The sequence below is a fragment of the Bipolaris zeicola genome (genome assembly GCF_000523435.1).
Source record: "Bipolaris zeicola 26-R-13 unplaced genomic scaffold scaffold_102, whole genome shotgun sequence".
Taxonomy (NCBI): domain Eukaryota; kingdom Fungi; phylum Ascomycota; class Dothideomycetes; order Pleosporales; family Pleosporaceae; genus Bipolaris; species Bipolaris zeicola.
The window spans coordinates 1-21535 of record NW_006912151.1 but is presented as its reverse complement, the minus strand read 5'-3'; the positions used below and the strand labels follow the sequence as shown (position 1 = coordinate 21535).

The 21535-nt window shown below is 53.0% G+C and overlaps 10 protein-coding genes across 10 annotated transcripts; 7 read left to right on the top strand and 3 right to left on the bottom strand.

Annotated features, from left to right (window-relative positions):
* Positions 1 to 399: 399 nt before the first annotated feature.
* On the bottom strand, positions 400 to 2024 carry COCCADRAFT_99281 (uncharacterized protein; the record flags this gene model as incomplete). The annotated part of the gene is made up of 2 exons (XM_007715293.1): positions 400 to 701; positions 764 to 2024. 2 exons carry the CDS (start codon positions 2022 to 2024, stop codon positions 400 to 402), a joined length of 1563 nt encoding a protein of 520 aa, XP_007713483.1.
* Positions 2025 to 2842: 818 nt separating this feature from the next.
* COCCADRAFT_6011 (glycosyltransferase family 39 protein) lies at positions 2843 to 5904 on the top strand (the record flags this gene model as incomplete). Its single annotated transcript, XM_007715273.1, has 4 exons — positions 2843 to 3117; positions 3175 to 3464; positions 3515 to 5274; positions 5323 to 5904. The coding sequence occupies 4 exons, from the start codon at positions 2843 to 2845 to the stop codon at positions 5902 to 5904; spliced, it is 2907 nt and encodes a 968-aa protein (XP_007713463.1).
* Positions 5905 to 6748: 844 nt separating this feature from the next.
* COCCADRAFT_37795 (uncharacterized protein) lies at positions 6749 to 7217 on the bottom strand (the record flags this gene model as incomplete). The annotated part of the gene is made up of 2 exons (XM_007715292.1): positions 6749 to 6976; positions 7071 to 7217. The coding sequence occupies 2 exons, from the start codon at positions 7215 to 7217 to the stop codon at positions 6749 to 6751; spliced, it is 375 nt and encodes a 124-aa protein (XP_007713482.1).
* Positions 7218 to 7668: 451 nt separating this feature from the next.
* Positions 7669 to 8196, top strand: COCCADRAFT_42964 (uncharacterized protein; the record flags this gene model as incomplete). The annotated part of the gene is made up of 1 exon (XM_007715291.1): positions 7669 to 8196. A coding segment is annotated over one exon (528 nt), but the record flags the coding sequence as incomplete, so codon positions are not given.
* Positions 8197 to 9955: 1759 nt separating this feature from the next.
* On the top strand, positions 9956 to 10993 carry COCCADRAFT_37793 (uncharacterized protein; the record flags this gene model as incomplete). Its single annotated transcript, XM_007715290.1, has 2 exons — positions 9956 to 10358; positions 10428 to 10993. The coding sequence occupies 2 exons, from the start codon at positions 9956 to 9958 to the stop codon at positions 10991 to 10993; spliced, it is 969 nt and encodes a 322-aa protein (XP_007713480.1).
* A 1181-nt stretch (positions 10994 to 12174) lies between these two features.
* COCCADRAFT_37792 (polysaccharide lyase family 4 protein) lies at positions 12175 to 13879 on the top strand (the record flags this gene model as incomplete). Its single annotated transcript, XM_007715289.1, has 2 exons — positions 12175 to 12729; positions 12818 to 13879. The coding sequence occupies 2 exons, from the start codon at positions 12175 to 12177 to the stop codon at positions 13877 to 13879; spliced, it is 1617 nt and encodes a 538-aa protein (XP_007713479.1).
* Positions 13880 to 14690: 811 nt separating this feature from the next.
* COCCADRAFT_99252 (uncharacterized protein) lies at positions 14691 to 15287 on the bottom strand (the record flags this gene model as incomplete). Its single annotated transcript, XM_007715288.1, has 1 exon — positions 14691 to 15287. One exon carries the CDS (start codon positions 15285 to 15287, stop codon positions 14691 to 14693), a length of 597 nt encoding a protein of 198 aa, XP_007713478.1.
* Positions 15288 to 17258: 1971 nt separating this feature from the next.
* On the top strand, positions 17259 to 17507 carry COCCADRAFT_99236 (uncharacterized protein; the record flags this gene model as incomplete). Its single annotated transcript, XM_007715287.1, has 1 exon — positions 17259 to 17507. A coding segment is annotated over one exon (249 nt), but the record flags the coding sequence as incomplete, so codon positions are not given.
* An 89-nt stretch (positions 17508 to 17596) lies between these two features.
* Positions 17597 to 18140, top strand: COCCADRAFT_6007 (uncharacterized protein; the record flags this gene model as incomplete). The annotated part of the gene is made up of 2 exons (XM_007715272.1): positions 17597 to 17658; positions 17714 to 18140. The coding sequence occupies 2 exons, from the start codon at positions 17597 to 17599 to the stop codon at positions 18138 to 18140; spliced, it is 489 nt and encodes a 162-aa protein (XP_007713462.1).
* Positions 18141 to 19749: 1609 nt separating this feature from the next.
* On the top strand, positions 19750 to 19989 carry COCCADRAFT_99260 (uncharacterized protein; the record flags this gene model as incomplete). Its single annotated transcript, XM_007715286.1, has 1 exon — positions 19750 to 19989. A coding segment is annotated over one exon (240 nt), but the record flags the coding sequence as incomplete, so codon positions are not given.
* Positions 19990 to 21535: the final 1546 nt, after the last annotated feature.

The window sequence follows — 21535 nt, the reverse complement described above, 5'->3', positions numbered from 1 at the left end:
GTTGCGCCTACGATAAAAGTCGCTGGTTAGGTCATAGGTTTTGACGCAGGTCGGAGGAAAGCTTCGCAAGTCCGAGCCGAATCGCAGCTCGGCCACAGCCCGCTCGCGCTTGTACTCGACCGATTTCTCTACGCAATTACATGTAAGAAAATCAATATTTTCGGTGATTGTATTTGAGATCATACGTATTCATTAGAGACTCGCAGCTACAATATCGGTGACCAGGCCACCGACCCAGTCTTGTTTTACACAAAAGTCCATTTTAATCTCTCTTCAAACCCAATCAGGGCGGGTCCATCTGCCCGTACTTCCCAAACGCCACTCAATGCAAATGAATCGATTTATAGAATGACAGTGGTATCCGGGAAAGGAAAAGAAAGACCTACAAACACATGCACTCTACTGGCGATGCTTTTCCTGTATCCTTCGAAGCTGCTCTTGGACGTTCATGCTCTGCATCTGCGATAAGCGGGCAGCATCCTTTGCAGGATCTGGCTGTCCATCATATGACATTGCAGCCTTCTTCCTCCGAGCCTCTTCTTCGGCGGATATTGATTGGCCAGTGGCACCGTCGTATATGTCTTCACGCTGACTAGCGAAACGCTTGAGATTGTTTGCAACGTCGGCGGTGTTGATCGTCGTCGAGTATCGAGCTTCAGCTTTATCACGTTGTTCTTTCCAGCGCGGATCGAGCAATTCAACTGCGACAGAGCGTTAGCATATGGTATTCCTAAGTATGTAAAACGTTCAGAAATCTGCTTACTTCGAATATGCTCATCCATCTCGTTGGAAGGAATTTGCTGCTTGCAGTTAGGGCACACGGCCATTGGTACGTTTGCCTTCTTTGTGGCAACGCGGGGGACGTAGTCTGTGACGATGCGACCAGGCGCTCCTCTGGCAGCAGCCTGTGCGCGTGCGCGCTGCTCGCTTTCTGCCTGGCGTTCCTTGGCCAATCGTGCCTGCTCCTCTTCGCGTGATATCTGCGCTGGTGTTCGGTAATCGGGCATAGGAGGAGGCGCATATGGCGATGCACCGTACGGCGAATGCACGGGTGGTGCAGTTGGGGCGTAATTTGGTTGCATTGGAGACGGTGGTACCTGCTGCTGAGTGACATTATAGTATGTGACATCGTCGGGCATGGCCTCCTCCAGACGACGTGTAGATAATGAAACGGCGGCCTTTTGTTCAAGAGACTGGGACTGTAGATCATTCAGCTGAGCAGGTGGAGGGAGATCCGCAGCATCATCAGCCTCATCAAAAATGACTGTCGCAATGACGCTGAAGTCATGCCAGTCAATGGTCGCATACTCCTGCTTCTCGGCTTCTACCTTCTTCTCTTCTTTCTCCTTTTGCGCATTCACATATTTGACATACTCAGCGCGACCCTTTGCGCGGTCCAACACGTGAAACCGGTTTTTGATGTTGTGCTGAAGTTCCTGGATACGTGCCTCGACCGTCGCCTCTTCTTCAAGCAGGATCTTGTATTGTTCGACGAGCGATCGGAAAAACTGGAAATAGCTGTGATTGGCTCTGAGAAAGTCAAACTGATAGTTGCCCAACTCACGGTTGCGCAGATCCTTTAGCCAATTCTCACCAACGCGCGCCGTGTACAGAGCAGTAAGTTTTAGCACTTCCAGATCTTTGGCGTTGATGTTAGGCATGCGGGCCGAAAAGCGGAACTTGGGCGGTTCGGGGGGGCCCTTGGGCTTGTTATCCACGGCTTGCTTGGAGTTTTTGTCCGAGGAGCGCCCATGACCCTCCCTCAGTTGCTGCAAATACCACAAGAAATATGCGTTGTACGGATCGTCTTCCAAGACGAAGCCAAAATTGGTCTTCGTGGAGGGGTCGGCGGTGAGACGCTGCTTCATTCCTACAAGGTGTTGTTCGCCTCGACGGGAAATGAAATCAGCAGTCTTTGCCACGGCCTCGCGTACGCCGGGCGGGGGAATGACCATGTTCGAGGGGGGCTTCACGTCGAGCTCGATGACGCCGGCTGGAGCGGCATCACCGTTGGGGTTGGCCATGACGGTATGTGTTGGTCGGGAACTTGGCTGCGAGCGATGTTGATAAGTCGCAAGAGAGAGGTCGTGGTAGAATAATGGCGAATCGCGTTGTACGTAGATCGGCGCCAGCAAAAGAACAAATCGCGATTACTCACGTGCCACTATTTGCACGCGACGCGTATGGATACTGCGGGGGGTCGAGTAGCAGTGGTGCAGGTTCGCGATGCGGCAGCGTCGCAAAGTTCCAGGATGGCATGCATGGTAGGCTCCTGGCCGGATCATTTAGTTGTTCCAATCCGGATCTTAGCCTCACTTTAGCCACACTCCAGCCACATCGACACTGGCAAGGCTGAGGCAGTCGGTGAAATGCTAAGTAGACGCGTCTCGGCTTATCGACGGCTGTCAAAACTCTCGGTGCAGGACCGAGTCGAGGGTCTAATTTTAGGACGACTTGTTCTCTCGAATCTACTAGATGACATGGTGAATACCAGTCGACCAAGTACCCTGATCTATATTCAGCACTTCGTTTCCCAGTTCGGCAAGGCCGCGTAGTAAGGAACAGCTTGCAACAAGGGTCAATTGGTACGCAGCACTACTCCTCGCGGGAACCCTCTTTCCCCCTGGCTCGTATCGCCGCAACTACAATTGCGGCCCCCACCCTTCACTCTTCACATTGATGGGACCTCCTTCTCACTTTCATTAATTCTTCCTTTTCCGACTAAGAGGCCCGAGTGCCCATTGCCTACGCTACAGCAGAAGCGCTGCAAGGTTCCCCCGACCCTCATCATTACCTCCCACCTTAGTCGGGCCACGCAACATCTACTCAGTACGCCGCCGCCATGGCGAGCCTCTCGGCATCCAATGCCTACCTAGGCGAGAAGCCCTCATCGCGCCGTTCCAATAGATCAAAGTCACGATCACGATCGCGGAACGGCAGAAAGCAGCAGTCGCAGCAGAAAGTTCGAAGTTACGCCTCCGAGGGTGTCAAGGACAATGACATCTTCAGCCTCCCGGGCTCTGACTGGTCGTTGCTAGCCGTACTGGTCGCCATTGCAACTGCTGTAAGGCTCTTCAGGATCCAGCAGCCGACCAGTGTTGTCTTTGACGAGGTCCAGTAAGTCATTCTTGTTGATATGGCTTTTGTGAATGCGGACTGACAGGGTCATTGTAGCTTCGGTGGATTCGCCTCGAAATACATCAAGGGCAGGTTCTTCATGGATGTCCACCCGCCGCTTGCGAAGCTCCTCATTACACTTGCTGGATGGTTGGGCGGATTTGACGGAAACTTTGACTTCAAGGACATTGGCAAGGACTACCTTGAGCCAAATGTTCCCTATGTCACTATGCGCCTGTTGCCCGCCATCTGCGGTGTCTTGACCATTCCGACCATGTTCCTGACCCTAAAGGCTGCTGGATGTCGCACCACCACAGCAGCGTTGGGTGCAGGTCTTGTCATTTTCGGTAAGACGCTAATTGTAGCCGCTGTTGCACCTGATACTGACCTTTTCAAGATAACGCTCTCGTCACCCAGTCTCGCCTCATCTTACTCGACTCTCCGCTCATCATCTTCACCGCCCTTACCGCGCTCGCATGGACCTGCTTCATGAACCAACACGAACAGGGACCCCCCAAGGCCTTCAAGCCATTGTGGTGGTTCTGGTTGGCTGCTACTGGTCTAGGACTTGGTGCGACTGTCAGTGTCAAGTGGGTCGGCCTGTTCACCATCGCTTGGGTCGGCAGTCTGACACTTGTACAACTATGGGTTCTGCTTGGAGACCACAAGAACGTAACACCGAGGCTGTGGTTCAAGCACTTCTTTGCACGCCTCTTTTGCTTGGTTATCATTCCCGTCTCCTTCTACATGGCTATGTTTGGAATCCACTTCCTCTGCCTTGTTAATCCTGGCGAGGGTGATGGGTTCATGTCTTCTGAGTTCCAGGCAACTTTAAACTCCAAGGGCATGCAAGATGTACCGGCAGATGTTGCGTACGGAAGCCGCGTCTCACTGCGCCATTGGAACACGCAGGGCGGATATCTTCATTCTCACAGCCACATGTACCCTACCGGAAGCAAGCAACAGCAGATCACTCTATATCCTCACAAGGATGAGAACAACATCTGGATCTTGGAGAACCAAACCCTGCCAATTATGCCCGAAGACTACACTGGTCCTAACTTGACTAGCCCGAAAGCCTGGGACGGCGTAGGCCCCTTTCATATTGAAAACGGCGCCATCATTCGTCTCTACCACATCACTACCGACCGACGTCTCCACTCTCACGATGTTCGCCCACCTGTTACCGAAGCAGACTGGCAGAATGAAGTCTCGGCGTATGGCTATCAGGGTTTTGAGGGCGACGCCAACGACCTCTTCCGCGTTGAGATTATTCCGAGCAAGTCGGATGGAGCTGAGGCTAAGAAGCGCCTTCGTACCATCCAGTCCAAGTTCAGGTTGATCCATGTGATGACTGGCTGCGCACTATTTTCTCACAAGGTGAAACTTCCCGAGTGGGGCTTCGAGCAACAAGAGGTTACGTGTGCCAAGCAAGGCACCCTGCCCAACAGCATATGGTACATTGAGGGCAACGTGCATCCACTAATGGTGGATGGGGAAGTGGAGAAGGTCAACTACCGCAACCCTGGCTTCTTTGGGAAGTTCTGGGAGTTGCAGAAGGTCATGTGGAAGACGAACGCCGGTCTGACAGAGTCGCACGCCTGGGATTCTCGTCCTCCCTCATGGCCTATCCTCCGCCGAGGTATCAACTTCTGGGGCAAACACCACCGCCAAATCTACCTGATCGGAAATCCTGTCATCTGGTGGAGCTCCACAGCGCTGATCGCTCTCTACGTTGCTATCAAGGGCATTGCCATTCTCCGATGGCAGCGTGGCTACCGTGACTACAACAATGTCGTATTCAAGCGTTTCGACTATGAAGTTGGCATGAGCATCCTAGGATGGGCGTTCCACTACTTCCCTTTCTACCTAATGGCGCGTCAATTGTTCTTGCATCACTACCTTCCGGCTCTATACTTTGCCATTCTTGCGCTTTGCCAGATCTTTGATTTTGTAAGCTACCGGTTCAGCGTGTTTGGACTCAGGGAATATCCTGCTATTGGCCAAGCAGTAGCTGTCGGTTTCCTGGCGGTTGCCATTATGGTCTTCACGGTTTTCTCGCCGCTTGCATACGGCAACCCATGGACTAAGGATGCATGCAACAGTGTCAAGCTTTTCAACAGCTGGGACTGGGAGTGCAACAACTTCCTCACTTCGGTAAGCTAATTGGACATGGTATGATGAGTTCAATCTGACAATTTACAGTATGAAGCATACAGCCAGAGTGAACCTCTGGCATCATCAGCATCTGTGCCATCATCAGCGCCGGCTGCACCCCCTGTGCTCAATGTCCAGCCTGAACAGCCAAAACAGCAGCCGGAGTTGGTAAAGCAGGAAGGCGTCGTCGATGAAGCGGCTGTTTCGGCCGCACCCCAGGAAGTTCGTCAGGACATGCCTGTTATTGCGAAGGAAGAGCGTGTCGAGTATCGCGACGAAAAGGGCCGGGTCCTTAACGATGCAGAGGTTGAAGCGCTCAAGGGCAAGGTTAGCTTCAAGACGCGCTATGAGACGCGGACGCGCCTTGTTGATGACGAAGGCAACGAGGTTTTTGATGAGCTAGTCGAGTCGCACGATGAGGCCGAGGAACATGGTGTTGCGCCTCCTCACCCTGATGTCGAGGGCCAAAATCCAGAAACGCGGGAGCAAGGTGCGGCAGTTGAGGCTAGTGAGGTACCGCCGACTGTGGAGGTGGCTGAGGACCAAGAAAAAGAGAAGAGCATTTTGGAACGTCAAGAGGAGGCCCAGCCTGCCAGTGAGGCCAAGACAGCGACGCAAGACGCGGAGTAAGAAGGTTTATTCTTGTTGGCATGGCGCCTGTATGGCAGTCAGTTGTACCTCCCTCTTTCTTTTTTTTTCTTTTACTATAGGGAGGGACATGTATTAGCAGTGTGTGGGGCGGGCGGCACTAGGGTCTGTATGGCACACGGGGGCATAAGTATAACGGCAGAGTGGAGTAGGTTTCATCTGTATGATTATCTATAATGTGTTTTTGACAAGGTGCATGTTGGCCGGGAGAAGGGGTGCTGTGATGATGGATGCTAAAAGTGTGGCGCAGGTAAGTAGGTAGGGGCGGAGTGTCCACATGACTGTTGATAAGCGTACAAGATGAGGATGGCTATTAGGTTTGCGGACCAGGACGGCGGCCATGGACAGACATGCATCGGAAGGAACAGCCGGATTGACTTGACGGAGCATTTTCTGTCAGTCGCATGGCCAAGTTGGCGCCACGTACGTATCCACAGCAGCCGGGCCGCAATGATATGCTGTGTGCACTGGGACATGGGCGTTGGGCAACGATGCAGGGTCCGATTGCGTCTCTGGCCTGGCAGACACGAGATACGCCACCAGCACACGGCTTCACCTCTTCGTCGACGCCACACGCCCCGCACCAATCAGACCCGGGCCAAGCAGTGCGTGGATGAGGCTTGTGTCGTCCGCCGTGGTTAGAACCACACCACGGGGCTCTTTGATGGGCCAGAACAGTCGGGCTCAGGGCAACGGGTCGAGCGGAGGGACGAGGACGGCGGGGGGATCGGAAGGGCAGGAGGCGATCTCCAATCTAGATCCTAGTCGATCGCTGCTGTGCAGACGGTGCAAAACAAGGAAAAAGGCCGTTCACGAGTTTTGTTCTTTACGTCCTGCTCCATGCCATGCCTTGTCCACTCCACTCCCCTGCATTCCGCACCTCTCTCTTTCCACTCCCTTGGTGGCAACGGCGGAGTCGGTCGGGGGAGCAGGGAGTAGCACCGCCGCCACCGCCTGCCATTGCACACGCAATGCTCAGCACCACCTCCCACGCGCCCGGGCCGCGCAAACCTGGCCGTGTAATCGGCGCGAAAGAAAAGATTGCCAAAAGAGACTGGAGAAGAAAAGAAAAATCTCGAACGTTCCACCCAATGGCCATGCTTCGGATACGATTGATGGACTTGGGTCGCTCGGTGGCGACAAAAGACATGCGCGCAGTCGTCGAGCTGAGGATCCTCGCGAGAATAGCCACACGGAGAGTCGCACCACCACCACGACGAGGGCAGAACAGGTGAGCTTAGAAATGCACAATCGTCCAGCCTCTGCTCTCCCCTTCTCTCTGCTTCCTTCACCATCGTCCTACTCTTTTTTTTCCTCCATCAACTGCCAATCCTCCGCGGAGTCGAGCTCAAAGCCACACGCAGGAAACTGCGCCAGACTATAAATTAAACAATGCGGTCTAGCCGCGCATCGACGATTTCTAAAACCCCTCCCCGGTTTGTGCAAAATCCCATGTGCACAGCATCGTGAATTTTGCAATTGCCCAACCGACACACCGGCACCCTCGCTTTTGCTGCCCTCCAGCGGCTGCACTCGAGCAGGGGCTTCTCTTGCACATATCTTTTCTTATTATCCTAGCAACCTTCTTTTGATCCTCATTTTTTATTTGCTTTGCTCCAGTCCCCATTTACTTTACTCCCATCCTCGACCTGGTCATCCCACTGTCCACCCCCACCCTACCGCTATCAGTCAGCAGCAGCCATGGCGCCCAACGCACGCCAGACGTCCAGCACAGCGTCCGAGGCCAGCAGCCACTACTGTCCACACTGCATCGACGCCAAAGACGGTCCAACGCCCACGCCCCATACCCACAACATTGGCGACTCGTACATTCAACAAAGCATCGAGATACCGCCCCCGCTGTCCACCAGGGCGCCCACCAGAATGACAAACTCGCCATCTGGCCCCCACATCATCTACATTGTTACCGACACTTGCTACCCGACTGCCCAAAGTCTCGAGGCAAACATTGGCAGCACGCACATCATCTCCGTGCACTCGACCAAGTCGGCAGCCAACAGCCGCGCTAAGAAGATAATCTACGACAACGACAGTGGATGCACCGTCGACATTGACAAGATCATCGAAGAAGTCAAACAGGGAATGTACGTCGGCATAGGTATTGGTGCAAAGAATGAGAAGGAAGGGTGCTGCTTTGCAAGGAAATGTGAAGTCGAGGGCAAGATCGTTGATGAGGACAGCGATAGCGAAGAGACGAGTGGAGAGAGTGGAGAGAGCGAATTCATAGATGCCGCCAACGACGGCGAGGGCGAGGGTGATGTTGACGTAGACATGGGCTGATGATGATGGTGCTGCAGAAGAAAGATGAGAGCGTCCAAGAGCAGTCTTGCCGGGCACCTGGAGATGTCAAGAGGGTGGAAGACGGCGCATGTTGGAAAGATGGTGGGAGCTAAAGGCTAGAGATTGGAGTCGTGCAGACCGCCAAGACCATTCCCACGCACCAGGAACCAGGAGCCAGGTCGCCTACGGGAAAAAGAAAATAATCTGCGCAAGGTGGTGGCTGCCAGTGGATCATGCGGCTGACGGTTCCTCCCGGAAGTTGCTGCTTGCAGCCGAGACCGGCAGAACTACAACTGCGCCAACAGTGGTCGAGCTACAGCCGGACTGTACGCTTCAATACCACTAGGCATCACGGTCTGTCGCCGACCATGAAAACGATACTACGCAATCATCCATTCGACGCAAGCCCTCAAGCGCCCGCTTCAGGTCATCTGTTTGTTTGATACCCCCCCTACAGCTCCCGTACGAGACTGAACCTTGATGAGCTCTACTCGACGGTCTAAAGAAACATCAGTGGTAAGATGATAGTATGTTGGGGAAGACTGGGCAGGACGCATAGGTGTCGACGGTAACAACTTGTATGGATGAACGTGATGTTAATGTACAGTAGTTTTGCTACTTCACAAGGTACTAGCAGGAAAACTCTCTGCTCACTAGTATGACACACGCAAGAAAACAAAACAAAGAGTCCTTCATGGGTTTGTACGCCAACAACGAAACGAATCTGACTGTCTCCACTTCCTTTCCACTCTTGAACAATATCCTGACAATTGCACACTTAGGCTCGATATGATACCCAGGTGTCAATGGATAGTCTCCACAATTGCGCATCCAACTTTTGCGCTCTGGAAGTTATCATACATCTGAACACTGCTTACCAAGCGCCTTCGGTATCATCTCTTTTGTTGCTGAGCTTGCCTTGAGCTTGAATAGGGCATGTGCTTACACTATATATCTGTGCTGCTATCTTCTTATAAGAGACCAGTTGTCTAATATGAAGATCATCTGAACTGCCATTACTGGGGGCTACTTCCCTCGACAGTGGTAGTAACTCTTGGGCTTGATATGCCATGCCAATTTGCTCATACTGACCGTGAGTCCGAGAGACATTAACAGGTGTTCTATTGATTGTTTGCCATTGACGCAACTGTTCGAAAAGGACATGGTATCCGAATAAACTGCTCAAGACAAGACACTGTAAGTCTGAGGAGCCTGTCTGAAAGGGGCAACGAGGTCTAGTAGAATGGTTCTGACTCAGTCACAGAAAGCAATTTGTTCAACGTAACTAGAACTAGAAGATGCCTGCTGTTCGTTCCCAGAAAAGTAACTTTAATTGCAGCCCTACCCCCAGCCATGCGTATGGTGCAGTTGGACTATTCCATGCACGGGCTACATGTAGCATTATCTGTAGATGGGAAAGGAAGATGCTGCTCGTTCTCGGCAGACGCAATAATGACGAAAGCCGACAGGACCTGTTACTTGGGCATTGCAGTTTGGGCGTTCCTGCAGGTGAGTAAATTGCCAAGTCAAGGATGTGATCGTATGTCGTTGCTCAGGGTCCAGCAAGCTTCCACCCCCGCCCGATTACATCCCATCCAGTCGTTTCCCTCACCACCCTAGGACGTGGGGAACATACGTCATCGGGCATCGCAAACAGGCATTGCAAAACCAAAGACATGCCATGACCCCCGCTGCTCATCATGTCGACGACTCCACCTGCAACTCGCCGAAAATGTCAGCTGGATACTACCCAAAACGCGAAAAGGTTGGCCTTGAAGATCTCTTCAGAGGGCTAGTCACAGCAAGCCACATCCTCGACCACCATGGCCTTGTCGATGCATACGGGCACATTTCTGTGCGCTCTCCGGATAACCCAGCGACATTCTGGATGCCATGCAACATGCCACCGGCGCTGATTAGCACGCCAGAAGATCTAGTCGAGTACCACGTTGACAGCGCTGAAGCGGTCGAGAAAGATGCAAAGCCCGGGTATCTGGAGCGATACATTCATAGTGAGATTTACAAGCGATTCCCAGCCATCAACAGTGTAGTCCATAGCCACGCGGGCGATGTGCTTCCTTATTGCATCAGCGGGGTACCATTGAAGAATACGATTCACATGGCTGGTTTCTTGGGTAAACTTTGCTCCTTCTTTAAGAGAAAGACTCATGGACTGTCAGAATGCTGATTCTGGTAACAAACAGGATCAAAGGTTCCTGTGTGGGACGCCTCGAGTAGCTATCCGTCGGGCTCAAAACATAGTCTGCTTGTGAGCAACACTACGCTGGGTGCTTCTCTTGCTGCGGCATTCAAACCTGCTACTTCAACCGGCTTCATCTATTCCAAGGTTCGTTCGGCGCTACCATCGCAGCTAGGCGGTGCGTCTTCGGAGCCTCAACTGGAACCGGATCATGCGGTCGTTCTTATGCAAAGCCATGGATTCGTGACTGTCGCGCATGGGATCGAGGAGGCTGTATACCAGGCCATATACACAAGGGAGGCTGCAAAGGCGCAAACGGCGGCCATGACGATACAGAATGCGCACACTGGATACGCGCTCGAGGGCAAGGTTGATGTTGACGCTGGTGGAAAAATCAAGTCTGGCCATGCAAAGGCCGAAGGCGGCAACTTGAAATACTTGAGTGACAGAGAGTGTCATGACGCCTGGGAAGCCATGTCCGGGACAATTGCAAGACCATGGGCGCTGTGGTCTCGACAGGTGTCGCTCAGTCCGTTGTACAAGAATGATTGTCCTGCAGGCGAGGATTAAACGGCAGCAGCGCTCTTTTGCACGCGATGCGCTATCAATTTTCTACCACGTTTCTTGCTTTGCTAAGAATAAAGTATTCGTTGTTTCACGAGGACAGTGACATGACATTGTCTATCCCAAATTCCCTTGCAATCTTACCCTGAAACGGACTAACTAACGGCAGACAGACAGCCATCGCGGAGAAATGTCGTTATTCGCATGCTGATGAAATAAAAGGCCGCGGCTAAAGAACAGCGGTTAACCCCAAAGCAATCAAAATCTTCACAGCCCTAACTGCTTTATTACTTGCCTTCCTTGTTCGCAGGCAGATATTCCACCACTAATATCCAGATAATAAGCCAATCAGCCCGTTCATTTATACCAAACCGGTGGCCCCAAAGTCCTTGGCCTGTGTCCGTTTCTGGTTGAAAGGAAAAGCTTAATCGCAGCAAGGCGAAAGCTTCGCCATTGCTTATTGCGCATCAAGATCGATATGACATGTTTTGTTATCTAGGGGGGGGGGGAGTGAGCATCACAAAGTTCCGGCTATTTGGCACGAGCAAAAGAAAATATGACATTGCAACCCATCAATTCAACGTCCTGCGTGAAGCGGTCTCCCCATATTCTAGCACCAGGCGCACCCCTAAACTGAAACGCAGGGCGCCAGTCAAACCCTCTCTAGTAGCGTGTTGTTGACGCGGACAAAATGGTGAGATTTCGGAACGTGCCTGTGTAAGAGAGAGATTTCGAAAAGTCGTTCATCTCGGTTGGCTGGCACGTTCCACCCCTGGTCGTAAGCACCGAAGGTAGGGGTCTTCCCTCCCACCCTCCCAAGTCATGGTATATATCTGCTGAGATAGGAAATTGAGGGGAGATTGAACGACGGAAAGGCTAGTGCCTGTGTGGAGGATTTGTTTCGTGCACGTGCGGGGGCACAGGGAAAACATTTGTATATGGGGGGGAAGGGTTGCCCTGCAAATTGTTTTGTTCGGTACATTGCATACAACCTTGCTCTTGTTTTGATCGGGGATCTGTAAAGTACAGGTCGAGTGGTCTTGTATCCATAACCTTTCATTTCAAACATTGTCCATATTCTATTCTACACTTTCTTTTTCTTCCCACACTCTTTCCATCCATCCATTCATTTTTTTTCTCTCCTTCGTCGCTAGAACCCCCGGGAGGTTCTACCACACAACCAAACAATGTACCTCCGCACCGCCCTCCTCACCCTCGCCAGCACCACCACAACCCTCGCCGCCTTCGGCGTCACCAAAGGAAAAAACAGCATCACCATCGACTCGGGCGCCCCTTCCTCCTCCTCCCCTTTCCTCTTCACAGTCAACACCCTAAACTGCGACATCACATCCCTCAAGTACGCGGGCGAAGAACTCCAATGGCCCGACAAAGGCTCACACATTGAAATGGGCCTCGGCTCCGCCACTGTCACCTACACCACCATTGGCACCCAGTACATCAAGATCACCTGTACGACGCCTACGCTCACGCAGTACATGGTTGTCAAAGCCGGCGAATCGACCATCTACATGGCTACGGATATCACCGAGGAACCGACGATTGGCGAGTTGAGGTTTATAGCGAGGATCGATAGTGGAAAGTTGCCGCTGAGTTATCCGTTTGGAGTTGTGTCTACGACGGCGAATTCGACGGCGACGGTCGAGGGGTCTGATGTTTTTGTTGTTGGGGGAGAGACGAGGAGTAAGTTTTATTCGAGTGAGAGATTTATTGATGATGCTGTGGTAAGTTTATTTTACTTTCTTTAAAAAAAAAACTCTGTTTTTGGTTTGGGGGGGGGGGGGGAATGAAGGTGGACTGACAGGATTCCAGCACTGTGTGTACCGCGATACAAATGCGATTCACGCTTGTTTGCTGATGGATTCGTACTCGTATGAGACATCAGCTGGTGGACCGTTCCATCGCGATATCAATACTAACAACGGCGGTGCGTCGAATTCTCTGACGTTCTACATGAACAGCAATCATGTTCAGTTGGAAAAGTATCGCATGGGGATGAAGGGTCCGTATGCGCTTTCCTTCAGCCGGTCGAGCATCCCCAAGGGCGGGTCAAGCATGGACACGACATTCTTTAAGGATCTCTCGATACCAAACTATGTCCCCCCTTCAGCCCGAGGCACTGTGACAGGAAAAGCAACAGGCGTGAGTTCAAGCGCGCAAGCAGTGCTCCACTGGTACAACGATGCAGCACAATACTGGGCGTACGCCTCTTCCTCGTCTGGAACTTTCACTTCGCCCGCCATGAAACCGGGGACATACACGCAGGTCCTGTACCAAGGCGAATTCAAAGTAAAAGCCACGAGCGTAACCGTAGCAGCAGGGCGCACGACAACAGCCAACATCGCCGCCGACACGGAGCCCAAAACCTCGCTGTGGCGCATCGGTGAGTGGGACGGCCAACCCAAAGGCTTCCGCAACGCAGACAAGCAACTCCGTATGCACCCGTCTGATTCGCGCATGGCGTCCTGGGGGCCCCTCACGTACACCGTCGGCACGAGCGCGCTCGACAGCGTGCCCATGGCCCTCGTCAAAGACCTCAACCCCCTCACCATTGCCTTCACCGCGAAGCAGAAAAACAGCACGCCACTCACCCTGCGCGTAGGCACTACCCTCGCGTTTGCGGGCTGCCGTCCCGCCGTCACGGTAAACACTAGTTTCAGTGCCCCCGTGCCCGCTGCCCCGACAAAGATTGCCTCGCGCGGCTTCACGCGAGGCGCCTACCGTGGGTTCGGCGAGGTCTACAATTACGCTATCCCTGCCGGTACCCTCGTCGAGGGCGCAAATACTATTCGCATCGCCTGTGTGAGCGGTGAGTCTGGGACGGGCTTCTTGGCTCCTAATGTCATTCTTGATGCGATAGAGTTGTTGGAGTAAGAAAGCCAAGGGGTTGGGGAGAAGATAAGCGGTGGTTTTTTGATAGTAGTATGTAGTTTAATATCCATGGTTTTGAGAAGGGGAAACACACATACACACCGATGAACAACTGCTACGGCCGAAAAGCCTTTTTCGCTTTCTGTGACAAAAGAGTTCTGTCTGTAATCTGTGCTTTTGCTCACACCGTGTTTCAGAGAAGGGCTATGAGCGATTTTTTTTTCTTGTCTTTCTCGGTCAGCTCGCGATGCGTCTAGTGATGGGAGCTGCAAGTCAGACGCAAGTCGGTAGTCAGCATGAGCCCGGGCCTTGGGGCTTGCAGTATGTGCGCCGAGTTCTCTTTTCCCACAGGAGAAAAGGTGCATAATTGGGGGGTTGGATGGAGACGTTGGAAACATCTGTGCCCAAGATCATGTAATATGTAAGGAGTATAAGTGGTTGTGCAAGCACATGTACTGATAAATACTCGGCACTTGAGTTATATTTTTAGACAAGGTAAGAGAACCCGCTCTTGATTTCACCGATGTTAAAGTTTAGGTACTATCGTATGTTTTTTGTTCTCTTACTCACTCAGACACTAGGCTGCAAAAGCGACGTTCAGGTAACCCAAGTTGTTAAAGTGGCAGGTCTGTACTTTACCCTATCAGCTGAGACGTACGAGTCAGTAATGAAATCAGGCCCATGGTGTTGATCCTTCGGGGATCAATTTTGATAGGCAAACATGGACTTTGTACATATTAGAGACAGGGCATGGGCAGGATTCAGCATCCCTGTATCGGCCGCCGGTTAAGGTGCAGGGACTTTGATGGAAACTTCACCACGTCCGTGCAGGAGGAGGAAGTAGTGCGGGATCATACTCCCGACGTTCTTTCGGGAATAGCATGGTGGTGGCCAGGCGTGTTTGTCGCGGCAGTTTGGGCATTGATAGTGGCGCAGTCGTTGGCAACAGACGCTTCCCCGGATCTCTCCTGCACGACACCAGGCAATAAACCGAGGTAAACCGTATCAAGCCTAACCAGGATTTGCAAAGGGCTCGTGAGGAATACGAGGCCTTGGGGAATTTTTCTCGGCGTGAAATGGCAAGATGCGAAATCAAAATATATTGGATTCCGGTCGGGGAAGCGAAGTGGTCATCCGACTTGTGGTAGTAATCCCAGGTGCTGCCTGACCATGTGCACAGAGGATGACGCCTCAAGCTGTTAATCCACCAAGGAAACATGGGGCACTCGACAAGCTGAAGATCTGGGGAGGTCCCTTTGGTAGCAATAAAGTATAGCTTTTGCGACCCTTGGTAACCTTTGCCCCATTCAATACGCTGTAGACATATCGACGGGAAGGCAGCTGAAGATGCGACAGCATACAGAGGTAAATTAAATTGCAAAGTGAGAAGTCTAACTTCGGGCAACTGCATTAGCCTATACCGGGGTACGCCATGAAAGTGCACAGACTGGGATTTGGGCCATTGTGGGAGTCAGGGTGCATGACTTGCAGCATCAATATACCAGTTGAGAGAGGACACAGACCTAGTTTTGTAAGCAAACGGGTCGATAAGCTGGCTTGGATATTGCGTCATGTCGGAGCATGGTATTGAGACAAGTCCAGCTGCGCCACGCAATGCTGTGCATTATGTCAGCAGGGGTCACGTATGCATGCGAAAGTGCGTGCTGTTGGTGGGCGGCTACGGCGAGGTGCTGGCAATGGTGGTTGGCGTACGTGGATGCTGGGCGAGAAAGGAGGCTGTCGAGAGAGCGAGAGGGGGGGGGAGAGCAAAAGATGGGACCGGTTTTTGGTGGTACTGGGGAATCGGAAGCCGCGGAAAGTCGCGGTATGAAGCCATGCAGGAAGTGTTGCAAGTAAGTGTCGGTGGATAAAGAGGCTCGGACATGTACTAGTCGAAGGAGCATGTGAGGAGGAGGAGGAGCATCGTGGGTGGATGAGTGGAGGGTACCAAGAGCAGGCCGTGCTAGACGAGGGCTGAGGGTGGTTTCTAGAATGTTTTGGGAGTGCAGGTGCTTAGATCACCGATGGGACCAGAGGCCGATAGGAGTTGTTGCGAGCTGTGGGGTGTGGTCGGTCGCGCGGGTTAGGGATGTGGGTGTGCAGGCTAGGCTGGATTGGGCGTGATCCTGTTCGCCCGGAAGGCGCAACAGGCAATGATTACCAGATGGAGAAATGGATGGTGATTTGGTGCCATCGGACGCCCGTATGAGACGAGACATGGCATGGCACGGCAGTCGACCGGCGCGGCTGACTGCAGGTGGAGAGGAGGGGCTGGTGACGATGATTTGTCCAATGTATCTGGTGACGGTCGATTGACGAGAAGCGAGATGGGTGTGTGTGTGTGTGGCGATGAAAGAAGTAGACTAGTAGTGTAAGTAGAGTAGACGTCGAGGCACAGCAGTGTGGCGTTTGCTGGGCGACATGGGGATTGGGGATGGGCATTTGTGAAAAGCTTTTTGTCAAGCACAGTAGCATGTAATAGTCGGGTGGTAGTGTGTAGCAGTAGGCGTGGTTGGCTGACTCGGCATGGACAAGAAAGTAGCGGCAGCAGGCGTAGGGGACCCAAGGGCGGAGAACAGGTGTTTGAAGCCGTCTGGCCGCCTCGCGTGCAGGACGTGTACCGATGAGTTGGGGGGCGAGTAACGGGCAATAGGAAGTGCTGCCGAGACGCATCCTGTTGCTGCACCCGCTTTGGGCCTAGCGCGTCGACTCGTCTCCTGCTCATGCTCATTGCTCATGCTCGACGAGGCCCGGTCGGGAAACGCCGTTGCCATGGGATGGGATGGGCTTTGCTTTCATCAATCAATCGCCGCCAGACAGCCTTGCTCGCATCTCCCTGGGGCGCCTTGAGGCTATTCGGCGAATTCATGCGCGCTTAGCTCTGGCAGTGGTCAGGTCACCGCGACGGCCACGGCGGCGGGGAGTCGCTAGCCAAGGCACACGGAAGCGCGAGCCCTGCCCCATAGATGGCTTCAAGTCATGACCCAGATTGGTCCACTGCCCTCTGCCAGCGGTGAGGTGGCCACGAGCTGCTGTCCCTCTTTGTCGCTGATACCGGTCGTCGTGGCTATCCTCCTCCGTCCACTCCTCCTGGTCCATACCTCATCGTCGATCCCGTCGACGCCCTGCCCGCCCTGGCCACGCCCCTGCATTCACCCCCATCCCACGCGACAACCGCTCTGTCTCTGTCCTGGCCCGTCGTATACGGCTCTTCCGCCTGACAGCCGGTCCACCTTCAGCTGCCCACTGATCTCCGCCGGCACCTTTCGCCCGCTAGCACTACCTACTTACACTCCTTCAGCATATCCACCCATCAAACAACCCCCCCCCTCACCTCAGGTCATCCTCTGCTTGCCCACAAGCCTGTCCCTCATTGGCCCCGACTCCTCCACCCCCTCCTGACCAACCAAACCAAACCCTCAAGCCATCCCGCCAGCAGTGGACCCTGCCGCGCCCTACCCACTCTACTGCATGCCCAAGGCCAGGCTCATTATGTGCCACACGAGCCGCCTTTCAAGGAACACCCGTCTCCCACCCTCGTCGTATATATCACACATCCCACCTGTCTGACCGATTGCCCCCCCTTCCCCTAGCGCCCTCCACCCCATCACCACTACCTTTTCAAGTCTAATTACCATCTTGCTGTAAATCCATTCCTTTCAAAGCGTCTCACTTGCTACATAGCTGGCCTTCTCTCTCACCTCGTCCTCATAGCTCACCATGTCTTTCTCCTACCAGTTGCAAATGATCAACCAGTCCTTCGAACGAATCGCATCATGGTAGTATGTGTAATCTGCAGTGCCCCCGACCGTTGGACAATCATACTAACTACCACAGCCATGAGTTCATGCGAAGAACAGAGCTGTGCTTCCGGAAGATGAACGAGCGTATACTCCGACTGGAGCAGAAGCAGCTCGCCCATGGCCCTACAGACGAGCAGGTTGAGCGCGTGTTGCGCAAGATCCTAGCCGAGAGATTCGCTCCTCTCGACATGCCTCAAGTCAAGTTGGCCGACCATAGCCAGAGCGTTGGCTGGTTCGTCCAAGACCCCAACGAACACTTGTACCCAAGATCAATCAAGATGGACGTCGCCTCCCTTCTCGTCTCGCCCGAGTCTGTCCCATCGCGTGCTTATGCAGAGACTTTTCAGATGCTCGAGGACGATGTCAACGATTATCCTGGCGATGACCTGCTCATGGATGACGACGAGGACCAAAAGATATATCTCGGGCATCTCAGCACTCGCCCTTCTCACAGGGTTTAACCAGCACATGTGTCCTCAACTCACATCCACCCTGGGCAACGTCGACAACTCACTCACTCACTCACTCACACACTCACTCGACCCCTCCCATCTCCCACCTGGACCTCTGTCACCAGTAATACGGCTCCGCCCCCCCATCACCTTGCGCCTGCCCCAGACCACACGTCCCACAAACTGCCTCGATACGCCTCGTCAAGACCAACCGCAATGGTCTCCACCTCAGACGTCTGGCACGCGACCGCTCCGAACACCCATGATCGACCCCGAACTACCGCTTTCGGGATTTCTTCAACACCTCTAATGTACGTACGAGCGTCTTACGCTCCATGGAACGAATGCATCATCGATAGTGTAGTATGCACTACAGGTTTCATTACCACCTTTACTGCGCAACAAAGCGCATATAATACCTCATTCTTCAGCTCGTCAAGGGCAAAGACTCGGTACTGCGTATACCTTATAGCGAGCATGAATAGGCCCCATGTTGCCCTTCTGCATGCCAGGACATTGTACCTAGTTAGATAGTCCTTCAGGATGTACCTGGCTTACACATGTGTTTGTCATGTGTAGCCTTTACACCATACCATATATGAAAATTCTTGGGAACACTATACACTTCTTGCCCAAAACTACTGGCGTTGCCAGGTTGGCAATCACTCTGCCTGAACGCGTGTTTCGCAATACCACCCAGCAACTGGCACTGCATCTGCCGGCTGGGTACCTAGGAATGGGCCACGCGACACGGACCTTGAGCACACGAGTGCGGCCCGCACAATATTGGGGACCATTGGCTTTGTGTTCTGTTGAACAGGTCTGCAATTAGGCGGTGACGGGCGATCGAGTACGACGGAGGGGATGACGCAACGTAGAATGCTTGGAAGTTGTGCAACTGAATCCCATCCTTCTGGGGCCGACCACTACCAGAGCAGCGGAACATTGTTCCGGGCCAGTGTCACCCTGTCAAGGGTCGTCTGGGGCGTTGCACTTATTGTGGTTCTGGGGTATACACTGGTGTCGGCCTTCGTACCCGGCGGCACCTGGACTAGCGTGGGGGCATGTCAGATCTCATCTAGATCTGTCCGCAAGCCATCGCATCCTCCAAACCACGATGCAATCCTTTTTGCGCCCCCCTGGGTATACAGGCATGGGCCCCGCTCATAAGGCGGTATGTTCAACAGCAACAATAACAGCAACTGCAACCCGCGCACTAGGGGAGGACAAGTATTACCGGCCCTCCTTCCCGCGTTACTTACACCCACCCACACACACACACACGCGCGCATCACCACGATTTGAACTACATCATCAGATCGCCCCACTATGTCCCCGTCTCCACTCGTTCCCACCCAGAATGATACTCACTACCCTGATTCATGTCCTCCGAATTCCTTCGGTCCTTTGATTAGTCGACAAATGCTACCTCGACCCAGCCAAGCCTAGTCAGCCACACCTAGTGCGTCAAGCCAGTGAATGTCACAGTGCCCGACAGCCTAAGTTTCTCGACGCAACGTGGGAGCCCGATTAGCACGACTGCGCCATCTGAAATGTCAATAGTCCATCATGTTTCGCCAATCCACCCCGAAACACCTCGAGACCGACGTCCACCACCCATCCTCACAGCGGGCTCCGCGGCAGGCGGTGTGAGCATCCTCACCGGACTGCTTATCACGGACCATGCATCTTCATCAGCTTCGTCATGACATTCATACCGCGGAAGGACTTTTGCATATGTACGTATGCCACCATGTCAACACCTGACCCCTGGATAAGCCACATTCAAGCATGTCACCATCACAACACCAGGTTTTTTTCCTTAACTGAGCAGCGCATCAGCCTATCGCTGCAATGAGTGGATATAGTTTCTCTCGTTAAGTACCACCGCATGACGCTCTTGTCCCAATCGCCACCCAACGGCCGGCATTCCCACAGGGAAAATGAACGCCTCATTCCGCTTGCATGCGGCGCACTTTGGGCCTCAACAAACATTGGACCTGCGCCCAAACTTCGAGCCAATTACGACTCATACTTTGCTCGGCTACACCTTCGAGGGTGTGGCTTGTGACCTTACCTGAAGCATTAGATTGAGCAGGTCTCACACCAGAAATGCACTTTTTTGCTTTTTCCCCATCATGCAACATGGCAATCACTGTGCCAGTTGTCGTTGTCGTATTAGTTCTCACGCCATTATCATTATTATTATTATCAACATGCTGTTCTCCAATTGCGAAGCTCGTACGAATTTACAAGCCACAGCCGCAAGCTGGGACTCCCGGGCGCTTCGGCCGTATGCCTACCCCGTTTTCCTTTTCTATATGGCCACGCTTTACAATATCCTCGGCCCGAAGCGGCACACTTACTATCAACCAAATCCGTAGCAGTCGCGTGCGCGTTCACACCCACCACCAAAACATCGTGAAACTCGGCGTGGCCTTCTTAGCTTCCCCAGAAGCTAGGAGGCCTCATTAATCAGGGCGGAAATCGACTCGGAAAATCCACGAGAAGCAATAATCGCGAATGCCACCGACTCACGCACCGCAAAACAGTGGATACGGGACCCCCCGCCCCCGTGACAATAACGACGGTAATGTGCTTCCGGGAAGCATGTCAGCCCGGCACGAGCCTTGGAGGAATCTTTGCCTGTGATGATTATCCCGCCGCCCCGGGCGCGGATCCAAACCATTGGGTTTTTGCTCTCTTTTTCTCTCGTGGCTATCCGGCTTCCGTGGGCGTTGACAAAGAAGCAAAGCAATGACTGTGCTTTCTGCGACGAAAGTAAAAAAGTAAAAGGCATCGGTACCCAGCTACTTACTACCCAAATAAGTACATTCCAGAAAGAAAAAGAAAGCACCTACCGCTCTCGGGTTCCAACAAGAGCTCTGTTGCTCGGCCCGCGGAATCTCTCAAGTAACGCGTCTACTACACAGGGCGAACTAGTAGAGCTGAATTTATACATTCATACTAATCAGAACAATACCATCTGGCCCACGCTTCCCGGTTCTTCAACAAAGAACAACACATCCTTATTTCCCCCCTTCATCTGACCTACTCCAGCATCCCTCTCCCCTCTTCCTCCTTCCTCTTCTTACCACCATCCCCCCTTTTCTCCCCGCGGAAGCAACTCCTCGGAAACACCCACGTGTATACCTCGCGTAACATCTCCCACACACCACACATGCACATCTTTTCCCTTTCCCGTTTTACTTTTTTCTCCAGGGGGAGGGAGACTGGCGGAGAAAGCCGCTCGTACACCCCTTGTCTAAACCTACAGTCACCTATCAGAAGTTTGTTCGCGTAAGCACGGGCCCACCCCAACCACAATCGAGCTGCAGAGCTCCATCTTCTTCAACACCACGTAACTACATCAAAATGGCATCTTTTTCTACCAAAATTTCGAG